This window comes from Anas platyrhynchos, chromosome 19, assembly GCF_047663525.1.
Source record: "Anas platyrhynchos isolate ZD024472 breed Pekin duck chromosome 19, IASCAAS_PekinDuck_T2T, whole genome shotgun sequence".
In the NCBI taxonomy this organism is placed as follows: domain Eukaryota; kingdom Metazoa; phylum Chordata; class Aves; order Anseriformes; family Anatidae; genus Anas; species Anas platyrhynchos.
The window spans coordinates 536,615-550,312 of NC_092605.1; the positions used below are offsets into that span (position 1 = coordinate 536,615).

Below are 13,698 nucleotides of genomic sequence, written 5' to 3' on the forward strand. Positions count from 1 at the left end.
ATCTGCTTGCTCCACAAGATCTAACGTTCAAAAGAAATCTGCTCACCCTGATGCGAAGGAGCAGGTCTGCGTACCAGGCTCCTAAGCTAAGAAGAGAGGGGTAGGCGTAACGCGTCCACGACTCGGGCACGTTGTCGTAGAAGAGAGCATTTGCCAGCTCTTCCATATCTGATGTAATCGTTAGTTCTCCCTTTAAAAAAGAGAAAAGTCAGGGCAGTTTTATCTGGAAAAAGCAAGACTGGTGGAAGTATTTGATTCCAGACCCAGTACAAAGCACAGGGCTGGTACTGCCGGGCTGTACCTCACGGGGTGGGGTGTGTAAGGGGGTGAACAATGGTAGCCAACAGCTTTGTACAACACAGGGTTTGAAACAAGCAACGGCCACGTGCAAGTCACGAGAAATTATTTGGGAGGGAGAGGTGCAGGAGAGGTGCTTTCTAGCCAGCTACCTGAACACTTACCTTTAGTCCCAGATCTAGTTCTTTCAGAGAGCGCCTGATTTCGTGGGTCAAGATGTTCATCCTTTCACATTCCTGGAAGGCAACCACCACGTAGGGCGTCTTGTCCTCGGCTTTAGCCATGATCTCCATCATGTTGAATGGCTCTGGCAGCTTCTCAATGATCTCGTCTAGCACTGACTTCACCTGGAAAGAAGAGACCATAAAACTCCTCTTATCTAGGGAAAAAATGCTGCAAGTTAACAGTTTAAGCTAGTAAGATTTTTCTTTTTCTGCCTTTGCCCTTTCCTGTGCTTCCTCCTTAGTAATTCTCTATACTTTTACTAACACCTCTTTAATCTTAAGAAGTGGCAGCTCTTTGTTGAGAGCTAGGAAGATAAGATTTCAAGCTAAGACATCTGAAATTCAACTGTAAAATCCAAGGAGTCAGAAGGAAGACTTTAAAAAAAATAAAAAGTCTGTATTTTTAGTAGTTGTCATCATGCACAGAAATTACTAGGCATGCTCAGGCTGTGGAGGATGCTGCGTGTGAGCCACGCTTTGCCTTTGGCACGTCTCTACCTATCCGAGTAACCTCCCTGACCACTGCTGCCTCTTGTAACTGCACCGTGTGCTCACGTATATGGTCACACAAACCCAGTGCAAACACACTCAAATAAAACCTTGGAGGAGCGTGCAGCTTGTGAGCGCTGAGCTGGCCGCTCCCCGGTGCCAGGCTGGCAGCGTGCAGCCTGTGGCTGTGCTGGCCTTGCAGCTCTGCTCTCCTGCGCTGCAGGGAGCGGGGGTGTCCCTGCCCCTTGCATTCCCTGGGGGGTTGTGCGGGGCCTGGCCCTGCCCTCCCCGGGCACCCCCCTTGTGGCCTCTGCAGCGCCGTGTTCGCTGTGCAGAAGCAGAAGCTGCACTTGCCTTTTCCTCTCGGGAGACACCGGCACCTCCTCCAGCGTCTGACTCTTTGGGCTGCATTTCTAAAACTGTCCGAAAAAGCCTCTCCGAGGTGACGGTCAGGAAGCCAATCTCTGCGTTGGGGTGAAGGCCGTACAAGTAGGGGCTCTCTGGGGGCAGGTTGTCATCGATGTACTCGTGGTAGCCCTGAGCACGAGGCAGTTACTGATGTCACCTCAGCGGGTACTTACGTCTGAGCAGAGTTTCACTTCAGCCTTGAAAGTGCATCATTGCTTTCCTGCTGATGGTGCTTTACAGCTAGTTGGCCTTGCTTATTTAAGACGATTTTCCACTCGTGTCTTAAATAAGCCTTTACCTTACCACACCAGCCACAAGAATTATTTTTCCAGTAATTCTGCCTGTTTCCACTGGATTGAAAAGGCACAACTTTTTTCCTACACTCCCTCTTGGTTTGCACGAGGGAACTTTGGTTTTCCACAGCCAATAGTAATGCTAATTACCACAGCCTATGATGAGAGATCCATCTTACCTTGTAATCCAAGCTGGGAGGGATCTGAAAGCCCGGCGCTAAGTACAGTTCCCCGTCCAGCATCTCTACGCTGATGTATTCACTCAGGTAAGTCCGACACAGCCGGCGGTCCCAGTCGTCTGTGATGTGCCCACCGTACATGATTTCACCAAAGAGGTACCGGAGATCATCCCAGGGGACCTACAAGGAGACAGATGCTCCCCTTGAGCTTCCTGCTGCCTCTGGGGCTCCAAGAAGCCCCTTGCAGGAGGTGAGGGTGGCTGCACACATCACTGTGGAGCCACACGAGCTCTCTTTGACCCACAGAGGTAACAGTGCCCCGGGACCTGCAGAAGCAAAGGGGAAGAGGACACGGGGCTGTGGCCATGGATGTGTCCTGTGCTCGCCCACCGATTGCCCCTGTCCCCATCTGGGCTCCTGCACCCTGCCCTCCGGCTTTGCTCGGGTCAGCAGTGTGCGGCTGAAGGGCAGGGCTGGGCAGGACACTGCTCGGGGGGGAAGCCCAAGCTTGCTCCTTGCACTCCTGTTCTTGGGGCACGCTTTGTGTTTGGGGCAGAAAGGCGTGTTAAAAAAACAGCACAACCCAGCCAGGGGCTGAGCCAGCGTGGGCTCTGCTCCCAGCCCGTGCTCAATGCGTGTGTGCCACAGCCCTGCTGCACAGCTCCCACACGAGCAGGCGTCTGTGCAGCAAACCTGGGCTTTGTCCCTTCCCCTCCCGAGGTATGGTTGTTTGTAAGGCCCTTACCTTTGGGTTCGCCTCCAGGTAGTTGTACAGGACGTTAATGGATATGGTCAGGTCACCGTTATTGAAGGGGTAAGACCTGTTCCAGCCCTGAGCACCAAACTTGCGCCGCTCTGCCACCACGGCGTGGAAGTAGCAGAGTGCAAACAGGATGCATTTGAACTCAATCTCTTTGCTGCACATCTCTAACGTGTCCTGCAGTGGAAGAAAAGAGAGTGGGCTTGCAAGTGAAAAAGTGAATATCACCATCAGCCCCCTGGCTGTTGAAGAAAATTTCAGGAGATGGCAAAGTAGAACTGAAGATGGTATATTTAAAAAGAAAAAAACAACAAACACATAAACTTATCTTTTAAAGCCTTGCTGGGTGGTTAATTATTGCACTTGATTGTTTACTAAAAAAATGAGCAATCTATACACACAGACACGCTCGGGCTCACACCCCCGGCATGCTTGGCTGGGGCAGCGCGGTGCCGCCCGGCTCTGGGGTGAGCCAGCAGCCTCCCAGCACCCACCCTGCCCAGACAGCCCCGGGGGGCTCCGGCTCTCCCCAACGCCCCTGTGAAGGTGCCTGGGTCTGGCTCCTGGTGCAGCACCGCGGGGGCTCGGCGGGGACCAGGGGAGCCAGCAGCACTGGGGGGGGGAAGCATGGGGGGAGCAGGGTGCGGGTACCTGGGAGAAGAGGTCGAGGGCTTTGTGCAGGTTGGCGTACATGCCGGTGGGCGGCTCGTTGGTGATTTTGATGGCGTTCTCCAGCAGGCCCTGCGGGATGATGTGCGCCTCGGGGCTGGGGGCTGGCTCGGCACTCATGAAGACGCGGTAGTCGGCGTGGCTGCCCATGCCGTGCTGCTCCACACGCTTCTCCAGCGTGCCCAGCCAGCGTGCCACCAGGTGGATGTTCTGCAACACAGAGCCCTGCTGTACGGCGTGCTCTGAAATCCAACCTCGGCAATTTGCCATGGGGCCGGGCAGCCCCCACCCACCTGCAGGATGACCCAGTGCCCCTGCTCGGCCGCCACCTCCAGCGCGCGTTCTGCCACCACCTCCTGGCCCTGCCCCAGCGAGACGTTGTGGATCCTCCCGTTGTCGATGGTGAAGTTCAGCTTCTTGCCTGGGGAGGGGAGGAGACGGCCACGATGCGTATTTTGTTAGGAAGATGGGGCTGTGCGGATCCTGCCCAGAGCCTTTGTGAGCTGGTGCTGGCTGGGGACCACCTTACCCAGAGCTTCCACATCCTTCAGAGGGTCGACGCCAGGGGAGAGAATGAAAAACACGGGGGTGGAGGGGCTGCTCTCCTCGTATGACTTGGAGAACTCAACGCTTCTTCCTTCCACAAACTTGCTGCCCATCTTCTCTTCCACGAAGTTCCTACAGAAAGGCAAAGCCCCGCGTGTGAGCCGGGAACAAAGATGCTTGCTGCGGTCTCTCGCCGGGCAGCAGCCGAGCTGCATGCGCCGGGTGGGTTTTGGGCACCTGACGGCGTAGGTCATCCTGTCCGGCCGCATGCAGCGCAGCATGCACAGCTTCTGCAGCGCCGTTTTGTTCTTCCACTCCTTCGGGAACACCTCCTTCTCGGGCACCTCAGACTCGACAAATTTTTTCCATCGCTTTGCTGAGCCCTCGATGTCACTATCCAAGTTCTTGAACTCGTCCATTTCCGAGAGGGCCTGGGGGTCCGGCAGACAAAGACCAGACCCTCGCTGGGCGCTGCTCCACCCAGCCCAGGGGTCACCGCAGCGCCGGGTGCGTGGTGCCACAGATGGGCCCTGGCAGCTGTGAGACCAGCCCGGTGCTGGGCACGGCTGTTTCAGGGTGAGGAGGGGAATGGCCCCCCCAGGATGTGCAGGGTGCCAGTGGAAAGGGGATGCTGAATGTGGGGGCATGGCTGGGACATCCCCTCATGGGGCAAGAAGCCGGGCACACGGGGGGGATGCTGCTACCGATGACAGCCCAAACTGCAGCAAAACACAACTTGTCCATAAGCATCGTTTTGCTGTTGAGCAACCTTTTGTCCATTTTCCCTTACGCCCTCCCCTGCCATGAGCAGGAAAGGCACAGCGAGCACAGAGGGAGGTGCTGCCCCTGGAGCCCCTCGGGCAGTGGCTGTGCTCAGCACCCACCCTCAGCACTGCTGCCCCTGCTCCTTCCCGGTCTCATGGGGCCGAGAGGAAGCCGCCTCTCACCACCTGCAGCCGGTGCTGGCTTCTGTGCTCCCTCCCTGGGTGCCACAGCTCAGCCTGACCCCGCTGCCGCACCGCGCTTGGGAACTCGGGACCCACCTTGATGCCTCCCCAGCCCTGGGACTGCAGGAAATCCACAGGGGACGCAATGCCGGTCTTGAAAGGGAAGCGCAAGAGGAAGTCTAGCTCCAGCGGGCTCACTTCTTTCTTGATGGTCAGGATCTGGTGAGGAGGGAGCGCGTTGCTGTGGCTGCCGCACAGTTGCCTGCAGCCCTGCGGCACGGCGTGCACCGGGCAAGGAGCTCCTGAGCCCCCAGTGGCAGCACAGCAGTAGGAAAATGTGTCTAAAATAACACAGATTCAGAAAAGATACTAAAATACAGCAGCCTGATGCATTTGCTCGTATTACCTGGAAGGCAACCTGGGCCAGGAAGATGAGTTTGTCTCTCTCAAAGAGTCCGCGTGCAGTGTACATGAAGACGGAGTAGGTGATCTCGTCTGTCAGGTTGATCACCCTTTGCTTGACGTCCTCGGCCGGAGCCGTTCGCTGAATGGCTTTCTCAAAGACCACGTTGAAGGCCTAAAGGAGAGCCGGGGTGGGCTCAGCACCCGTGTTCCTGGGTGCTTTATTGGAAGCATAAAGCCGGAACACCGAACCTCCCGCATCCCCCAAACACCCGCCCCATACGCATCAATCACCGCCTCGCTTTATGCTCACCTTCAGGGAGAACTGGTAGATGGGGTTGATTTTGTTGAGGTCGCTCAGGATGAAGTACAGCAGGGATGCTCTTTCTGCCGCTGGCCTGTAGTTCTCCCTAGCAATGTTTATTTCTCCCTCCGTGACTTTTGCTTCTTTCACCTGGAGGCCCAGGAGCGCAGTGTTACTGCCGCATCCCGAGGCAGCTCCCGATCCCCCACTGGTGTCCATGGGGCCACCACTCCCGGTGTGGGGGCCGCTCGCCTACTTTCTCCTCGATTTCCATGGCCGTGCGCTTCGTTGTCTCCAGGTTCTCCACCAGCGCGGTGTCCCCCAGGAAGTTCCCTGACGCGGCAGAGAGCCGGGCGAGCAGGGAGTCCTCCAGCTCCTTCAGGTTGATCTTAAACTCGTTCTGGCTTTTTGTGAGATTTGCCTGCAACACCAAGGCCCAGGGGAGCTGCGACTCCTTCAAGAGCCTGCGGTGACCCCCCCGCCATTGCTGGCCAGGATCTGCACTGGGGGCTCCCCAACAAAGAGTGTGCAGTGGAGTGCAGATCACTGGCAGCATGGCTGGCTTTATCTTCTTTTGCATTAATTATAAATTCTCTGTTCACAAGCACAATCTGGACAAGGGGACGCGCTGGCTGGCTGAGCGATGGGTCCCCGAGAGAACAACCCCAGCTCATGAGACCCCCGAAGTGCAGCTGCAGGGCGCAGCAGCGAGCGCACCGCAGGCGGCAGGCACAGGGAGAACAAAACCCACAAACGATAAATAAACAGAGCAATAGGTCAATAAATAAGCAAAAGCAACCACAAAAAGGAACGAGCCAACCCCCAGAACACACAAAGGACTCGGTCAGCAGACAGAAGCCGTCTCCCCGCCACCGCAGCCCCCGCACCTTCAGGTCCTCCAGGTCCGGGCGCTCCTTGGCCACCACGGCGGCCAGCAGCTGGTCCTCCAGCCCCTCGCGGGTCACCAAGAAGTTGATCAGGGTGCACTGCGCCTGCATCTCGGGCTTGTAGTGGGGGTTGAAGTACTTGGTGTGCAGGATCAGGCGGAAGCGCGGGTGATATTCCACTTCTTTATCGCCTATCTTAATGTATCTGTGCAGGCAGTGAGATTGATCTCTGGATTTTGGCAGCGACTCCTCACAGAGAGGAGCCCTCCACCCGCGTGCTGCTTCCAGCCCCTCGAGATGTTTTTCTCTGCTTGGGAAGTGGCACAGCAAGAGCAGAAGAGCCAAAACAGCCCGGGCAGGGCAAAGCACTGAGGAGCAGAGGGAATCTGAGGCTGCTTCTGGGCTCCTGATGTTGTGGGTGCCGCACCATGAGCCCAGGGAGGGCCACCAGGGGTGCAGCTCCCCATGGCTTCAGCCGGTGGGGGCAGAGCTCCTGTGTCAGGGCTGGGAGCACCAACATGGTGCAGGACATGGGGCAAGAGCCCCATCACTGACCACGCGCCTGTGTCTGCCAGGAAAAAACCTCCTGGTTGATCAGGCGTTATCCTGCAGGTGCACTGGGGAACATCATTTTCTTAAATCACTAAACTCAGCAGACCAGAACAGCCCCAAAGTCCCATGGACTACAAGTGTAAACCATGAGAAAAGTGAGGGATGTGGCCAGGGGCTCCCATGTGAAAAGGGCATGGATGTGGCCCCAGCTGCTGTCATGCAAATGGGGCATAAAGGGACATTTTAGGGCAGCAGTGGGTCTCCCAGCAGGTACAAGTCCTCGGCCACCAGAGACAAGTGTGCGTGCCAACCTGCCCTTCTTGATGGTGTTCCTGCCCAGCAGGTGGTCCAGCACCGGCTCCACGGTCTCACCGATGTCCTCGATCAGCAGCGTGTGTCCCTCAGAAACCGCCTGCTCGATGGTGTCCAGGTAGCTGCAGCCAGGCAGGGAGGGGGGCTTGTGGTGAGCTTGGGCAAACGCCCCCCAGCCAGACCCTGCAGCACACCCTGGCCCCTGTTGCTCTCAGGTGCCTTGGCTCTGATGGGTGTGCAGAGCCTGTAGGGCACAGGGGGTGGGCAGCCGGCCCCCCCGACCCACCTCCTCTGGCCCAGCCGGATGGCTTTCAGCTCCCCCCCGTATTTGTTCTTGATCCACTTGATGCCCTGCAGCTGGGCATCCACGACCAGCGGCCACCGCTGGGTGTTGCAGAGGATGGTGGCGTTCTCGGTGGACGTGCGGTCGCTGGGCAGCCCCTGGTTGCTCCACGCAGCCACGTCGGCAGCATCGGTGAGGAGGCTGAGGGGGTCCAGCCCCGGGGTGGTGGGGATGGGCACCTGCCATGGGGGGACATTGGGTGCCCGGCCCCCGAGCAGTGCAGGCCCCTCGGTGCCGGGGCAGGGGGCAGAAGTGCCCGGGGGGGCTCCGCAGCTGCTCACCTTCAGCGCCTCGAGGTAGGGGATCCAGTACTTCTCCATCAGCTCGGCCCTGTACTTCTTGGTGAAGTAGCCGACATAGGACACGAAGGCGGAGATGAGCAGCACGTCCCCGCACAGCGTCTTCTCCTGCTCTCTGAACATCTCCACCGACTCAGCCCAGCGAACGTTTTCGGACGCCAGCCCCCCAATGAGCCTGCAGGGACGGAGCAGAAGGTGCAGGGACCCAGCCGGGACACACGGCGCAGCCCTCGCCAAACGCCCGGTTCGATGAACCCAGCTCTGCTTGCGAATTTGGCAGAGGGGCAGCTCGGGCAGTGCCTCAGGGCCCGCAGCTCTGTGACTGCACCATCCTGCCCCACCGCATCGCTGTGAGTTTCCAGCCCAATTCACATGTGGGAATTTTTAATCTGGGGGAAGCGAGGAGCCTGAATCTGGCCTTGACCTTTGTGTCGGAGGGAGCGAGGCAAGGCGGGGAGCAGCAGCAGTGCCGGCTGCTTGCCCCCAGCCCCGCGCTGCTGGAGCCCTGCTTGCACAGTACCTGTTGGCCAGCGTGATGACTCTGTTAGTTGCATCAGCCTCTTGCTGACATTTGATTTTCTCGGCCGTAGCTTTCTCAAATTGTGCAGTGAGAGTTGCCAAGTTGGCATTCAGGTCCTTCAAAAGACAACACATTTACAGTTAGCTCCCACACATCCCAAATGCAACTGCAGCAAGCTTGCCGGCCAGGAGAAAGCTTTGCAGACGCTAATGAGCTTGCAGTCCCTGTTGAGAAGACAGCACCTGGACTCCGGGCTGCCCAAATGGTAAGAATCTTTCTAATTCATTGTTGGCATCTCTCCGCGGCCCGCAGCTGAATGGTTAGCGGCTGATCCGGAGCCACGGTGGATGCCGGCCAAGGCAAACAGCCGCGGGCTGCAGCAGCCAGCCCTGGCCGGGGACTGCCCGGGAGGCAGCGCGCACTTACTGCGATCTTGTGCTTAATGCGACTGAGTTTTTCTTGCGCCTCTGCCAGCTCTGCGTTTGCTTCCTCGAGCGCCTGCCGCTTGGGCTCCACGTCACAGTACACCTCGTAGAAGCGGACGATGTTTAAACACCAGGAGCACAGCCCTGCCGCGGCCGTCGACTTTGACATTATGAACTCCGGGTCAAAGCTGGGGTCCGACTGGTAGGGCCTGGAGAGGGAGAACAACACGCCGTGCTGAGCCTCCCCGCCGAGGCCAGCGGTGGCTCCTGTCCCGCTCTGCTTTGTGCAGCTCACAGGCGCAGTTTTGGAGGGCAGAGCCCGTGTCTGGCTTTGGTGCTCGGAGCTGAGCTGCCCCCAGCCCCCCGCCGGTCCTTCCCGGGTGGCACTCACTGGAACGCCTTGAGGCACGCCTCCGGGATGTGCTCCTTGTCAAACTTCTTCAAGGCATCAAGGAAGGTGTCCACCTTTCCCATCATGACCTTTGCCGCCTTCCAGCTCTTATCCTTGGGTATCTTGCCGTTGGGCGCTGTCAGGATCATCACGGCTGCCGTGACATTCACCACCGCTTGTGGTGGGGACCCGAAGGACTTCAGCTCTGTCAGGTTGTTCTGGGGAGGGACCAGGGGCTGCTGAGCATCGCCTGGCACCGGGCAGGGCTGGGGCCCCAGAGCCGTGCCGCCACCCCCGGGGAGCCGCACCCCACCGGGGGCTCTCGCACCTTGTTGAGGGTGTTGAGCGCCTCCTGGGCGGCGATGAGCGCGGGCTCTGCCTTCGCCAGGTCGGTCTCGCAGGCTCGCTGCTTTTCAGCCACGTTCTGGGGAGGCGAGGGGATGGGACAGGGTGAGAGCCGTGCCCGGTGCTGGCTACGGCCACAGCACCACGGTGCTGACAGAGCTCGTGCTGCCCCAGCCTCGTACCGTGTTGATGGCCTGGACCTTCAGCTCCTCCTCATCAGCGATGGCTTTCTCCTTGCTGACCTTCTCTGTTTCAACGCCCACCACGTGGATCAGTTTGTCTGCGTCCTCATTCTTCTGCTTCAGTTCTGCCTCCTGGATCGCCAGTGTGGCTTTCAGGTCATCCACCTGGATGGGGGAGGATGGGAGGTGGTGGGATGCCTACCAAGCCCTGCCGGCCTCACAGCAGCAGCTTGGCATGGCTCGGATCCCCGCACACTGTGACCACCCTGTGTGGGGCAAGCTCTGAGAGCCCGGCTCTGGCTGCCCAGCTCGCTCCCCCCATCCCACCCCAGGAGGGGGGCAGGCACCTGTGATGCTGTGCTCTGCAGCTTCGTCAAGCCATTCTCCAGCCGCTCGATCTTGGCAATGAGCTCACTCCTCTTTTTAGCGAGCAGGTTTTGGTAGAGCTTGATCTGCTCCAGGAAGGTTTTTGGCGTGGTGTAATTGTAGCGCCTCTCGGTGGCCAGGTAGATCTGGGACATCTCCTTGACGCTTGTGTGGACGTAGGACATGAACTGGCTGATGGAGACCTTGACCTCGGGCTGCAGCAGAACAACACAGTGAGCCGCCCTGTGGCACTGCTGCAGCACACACACGAGGGGTAATCCAAGTGTTTGTGCAGTGTTAGCAACACATTTAGTGGCAGAAGCCAGCAGTCAGAGCGCTGCCTCACGACAGCAGCACAGCGCACGGCTGGAAAATGCAGGCAGTCACAACACAAACATTTGTTCTTAAGCCCTGCTTTGGTTTTCCCCAGACTCCCACCACCCAGCTTAGCCTGTGCAGCACTGCGGGAAAGCTGGTCTTGGCTGTTAGTTGTGGTGTCTTTTAAGAGTTTCGTCCCACGTGCACCGCGTGAGGCTGCAGCCTCTGACACCAGCACCAGCTGGGAGCTCGTCCCCGCTCCCATCCCCGGGGTCCCATGAGCAGGGAGCAGGGAGCAGGATGCAGCTGCTGCTCCCCTTGCAGCACGCTGTGCCCTGACCCGGGGCCCCTGCAGAGCTCACCTCGATGTCCCCCGTTTCCTCCAGGAACCTGCTGCTGACGGACACCAGGGCATCCTCGGGCCACTCGTGGAACCAGTCGATGGCTGTGCAGTTGACCACGGCCGGGAACCTCCTCGCCCGCACCCGCAGCGTGGAGCCCACAGGGGAGAAGCACAGGATCACCTGGGCAGGCGGTGCTGCTGAGTGGGGCGGCCGCTGGCACAGCGCTGCCTGCACCCCACTGCTGCACGCGGCGCTGCTGAACGCTGAGGCTTTGCCTCCCACCCATTCAAGTCCTTCCCTGCTCCCAGGGCCGCTGTGCAGCTGCGTGCCCTGCTCTGCTCAGCAGGGGCTGGGCCAGCGCTGCTGCTGGTGCCGAGCTCCCTGTGAGTGCCGCTCGCACCCCTCTGCCTGAGAGGTAAGGACGTGGGCGTCAGCAGCTGCAGCCCTGGGGCCGTGGGGCTTGCAGTTGGCTGAGGATGCTTTGAAAATGTCTTTCACTCAGACTCATTACAGCATAATGAAACCACAGCATTCTGTGTCATGTTTGCAAACAGATTTTGGATTAAGCACGTCAGAGCACTTGCAAAACACCCTTGGTGGGGGCACACCTACCTTTAACTGACGCCTGACTTTTTCTATAAATAATTTCCAGCAGTTTTCCCTTGAGTCTTGCAATCCGAGAAACTTCACTTGCGGCCTCATGGCACTGATAATGTTTTCCAGTTCATCGTCCTGAAAAAGCCCCGGCACCTCCCCAGATGCCAAGAAGTCATTGATTAGGACCAAGAACGATTCCTCGGCAACTTGGGAGTCCGTCATCAGGAACACGGTGGGGATGTTCTTCACAGCTGCCTTGATGTACTGGGAGGCGAGGTCCAGCTGGGCAGGGGAGAGGAGCCGTCAGACCCACGGCCGTTCTGGAGCAGAACCAGGCACGGTGCCCGGTGTCGTGCAGGGGCAGCACCACACCAGGTGCCCTGCGACCAGCCTGGCACCCCTCGGAGATGCAGGGGCTGTGTTCGGGAAGGTGCAGGGTGCCCGATGCTGTGTGCTCAGATGGAGCTGCCCACGGTGCACCCGCCCTATGGGCTGCTCCTGCCTGTCCCCTGGATGGGGAATGCTGTGTGGAGCAGGACCCGAGGGTGTTCAGCAGACACCTTTGTGCAGTGCAGACATGCACAGGGCAGAGCAGGGTGCTGCGTGTGCCCACCTCAGACACAGGGCTGGCTGCAGAGCGTTTGCATCCTCTGTCCCCGCCAGCGGGCTGCACCACCCAAGGAGGTGTGGGAGGAAAGCCACACTCACCTTAAGGTCTGGGATGCCGTATCCCTTCCTCAGCGTTATCTGAAACACATCTAGAGAGCTAATGTAAGCTGCTAGCCGCGAAAGGCTTTGCTTCCCACTGCCTCCTACTCCCACCAACAGCGCATTCCCTCGGGGAGACTCTAAGATCCGACTAATTCTGCAAATATGAGACACCGCGTCTTCAAAGAGCACCTAAAGAAAACACGGGAGAAGGATTAATATTCTGAATCACAGCACCAAACGCTGTGAACGCCCCTAATCGCACAGAGCTGACTGAGAGCGGTGTCACAGCGGTGCCCACATGCTGCCTCGGAGCAGGTGTCCCGCGGCAGGGCGCTCACCAAATTCATCACGGCGTTGACCTCGTTGTAGTTGTCCAGGGCTTCTCCCAGCAGCTTGTTCAGCGACGGCCAGCTTGGCACCGGCAGGTACTTGGGCTCCCCGATGCCCTGGGCGAAGTGGCAGTAGATGTTGGGCTTGGCGAACACCAGATCCTCGCTGAGGTCCTGGGAGAGGCAGGGGCAGCGCTGGGCACGAGGCGCAGGGACGCCGCCTGCCCCCGCGCAGCGCTCCCGGCACGGCCACGCGCTCCGGCTGAGCTCAGCCTGCCACGCAGCCCTGTTGGGCTGGGGCCCTCCCTTGTTTTCCAGCACAACTTACATCAAAGAATTTTTTACAGGTGTCGGTTAGCATTTTTCCAAAGGTTTTTTGATCCTTTTCATCAATGAGCTTGTCTCCATAGACCCGCTCGGCTTCGTGGAGCCAGAGCCGCACCAGGTCAATGGGGCTCTTCAGGCATTCGGGGGTGGAGAACAGCAAGCCCTGGCAAACACACAAATCCTCAAGGTTTATTTTGCTGCTACTCAGAGCAGAGTTAAGAAGTTGGCTTTGGGAAAAGGTCGGGGTACTTACAAGGACATACAGCAAAGGAAAGCATGGACTAAGTGTGTTTTAAAGGGAACAGCCCCACCGGTACCTGGAATATGTTGGAGAGGTCCCGAAGGTTGAAGAGGTAGTGGAACTTGATGGCCGTGGGCAGGAAGGTGGAGGTGACCCTCTGGTGCAGGGCTGTGGGCAGGACACGGGGTAAGTGGGTGGGCAGCACCCCGGGACCATCGGGTGGCTGCACCTCGCTCCGTGCTACCCCCACCCTGTGATCCCTGAGACTTCAGCAGCACAACTCCTAGGGACCCAGTGCTGCATTTGGAACGTAAACTGGAGAGAGGGGGGAGGCCAGGCTTTCACTGCAGGTGCTGCCCACACCCTGCTGCCGGGACCCTGGCACAGGGCACACGACACAGGGGCTGCCGCGCGCTGCCCTCCCCACCCGAGGAGGCAGGGGCTCACCCAGCGCTGCCGCCACCAGCTGGGTCTGCAGCCTCTGCACCGCCAGCGGCACCTTCTGCAGGGCCAGGTGCTGCGTGAGGATGGCGCTGTAAATGGTCAGCAGCGCTTCGTGGCCGGGGAAGCTCACAGCGAAGACGCAGAAGTGTCGCTGCAGCAGGAAGCAGAGACTCAGGGGGGAGCATTGCCCTGCAGGGGCCAACGAAGCCAGCCGGCACCCCGGGGCTCTCCAACCCCGCCTGGGCTC

General features: G+C 58.9%; 1 protein-coding gene across 1 annotated transcript in view; it reads right to left on the reverse strand.

Annotated features, from left to right (window-relative positions):
* Window positions 1-13,698, reverse strand: part of DNAH17 (dynein axonemal heavy chain 17) — a 35,076-nt gene that overhangs the window by 1,857 nt on the left and 19,521 nt on the right. Inside the window, exons 50-79 of the mRNA XM_072025703.1 lie at window positions 13,455-13,602; window positions 13,084-13,175; window positions 12,768-12,929; window positions 12,449-12,613; window positions 12,108-12,299; window positions 11,415-11,681; window positions 10,821-10,982; window positions 10,122-10,355; window positions 9,775-9,939; window positions 9,576-9,671; window positions 9,248-9,465; window positions 8,858-9,065; window positions 8,432-8,547; window positions 7,894-8,086; window positions 7,556-7,791; window positions 7,269-7,391; window positions 6,406-6,610; window positions 5,775-5,939; window positions 5,528-5,668; window positions 5,219-5,389; window positions 4,909-5,031; window positions 4,103-4,296; window positions 3,849-3,997; window positions 3,613-3,740; window positions 3,302-3,529; window positions 2,636-2,827; window positions 1,891-2,070; window positions 1,365-1,547; window positions 462-644; window positions 47-190 (exon numbers count right to left, since the gene is read on the reverse strand). Of these exons, the coding sequence (XP_071881804.1) occupies window positions 47-190; window positions 462-644; window positions 1,365-1,547; window positions 1,891-2,070; window positions 2,636-2,827; window positions 3,302-3,529; window positions 3,613-3,740; window positions 3,849-3,997; window positions 4,103-4,296; window positions 4,909-5,031; window positions 5,219-5,389; window positions 5,528-5,668; window positions 5,775-5,939; window positions 6,406-6,610; window positions 7,269-7,391; window positions 7,556-7,791; window positions 7,894-8,086; window positions 8,432-8,547; window positions 8,858-9,065; window positions 9,248-9,465; window positions 9,576-9,671; window positions 9,775-9,939; window positions 10,122-10,355; window positions 10,821-10,982; window positions 11,415-11,681; window positions 12,108-12,299; window positions 12,449-12,613; window positions 12,768-12,929; window positions 13,084-13,175; window positions 13,455-13,602 (5,163 nt within the window). The remainder of the gene's footprint in view (window positions 1-46; window positions 191-461; window positions 645-1,364; window positions 1,548-1,890; window positions 2,071-2,635; window positions 2,828-3,301; window positions 3,530-3,612; window positions 3,741-3,848; window positions 3,998-4,102; window positions 4,297-4,908; window positions 5,032-5,218; window positions 5,390-5,527; window positions 5,669-5,774; window positions 5,940-6,405; window positions 6,611-7,268; window positions 7,392-7,555; window positions 7,792-7,893; window positions 8,087-8,431; window positions 8,548-8,857; window positions 9,066-9,247; window positions 9,466-9,575; window positions 9,672-9,774; window positions 9,940-10,121; window positions 10,356-10,820; window positions 10,983-11,414; window positions 11,682-12,107; window positions 12,300-12,448; window positions 12,614-12,767; window positions 12,930-13,083; window positions 13,176-13,454; window positions 13,603-13,698) is intronic.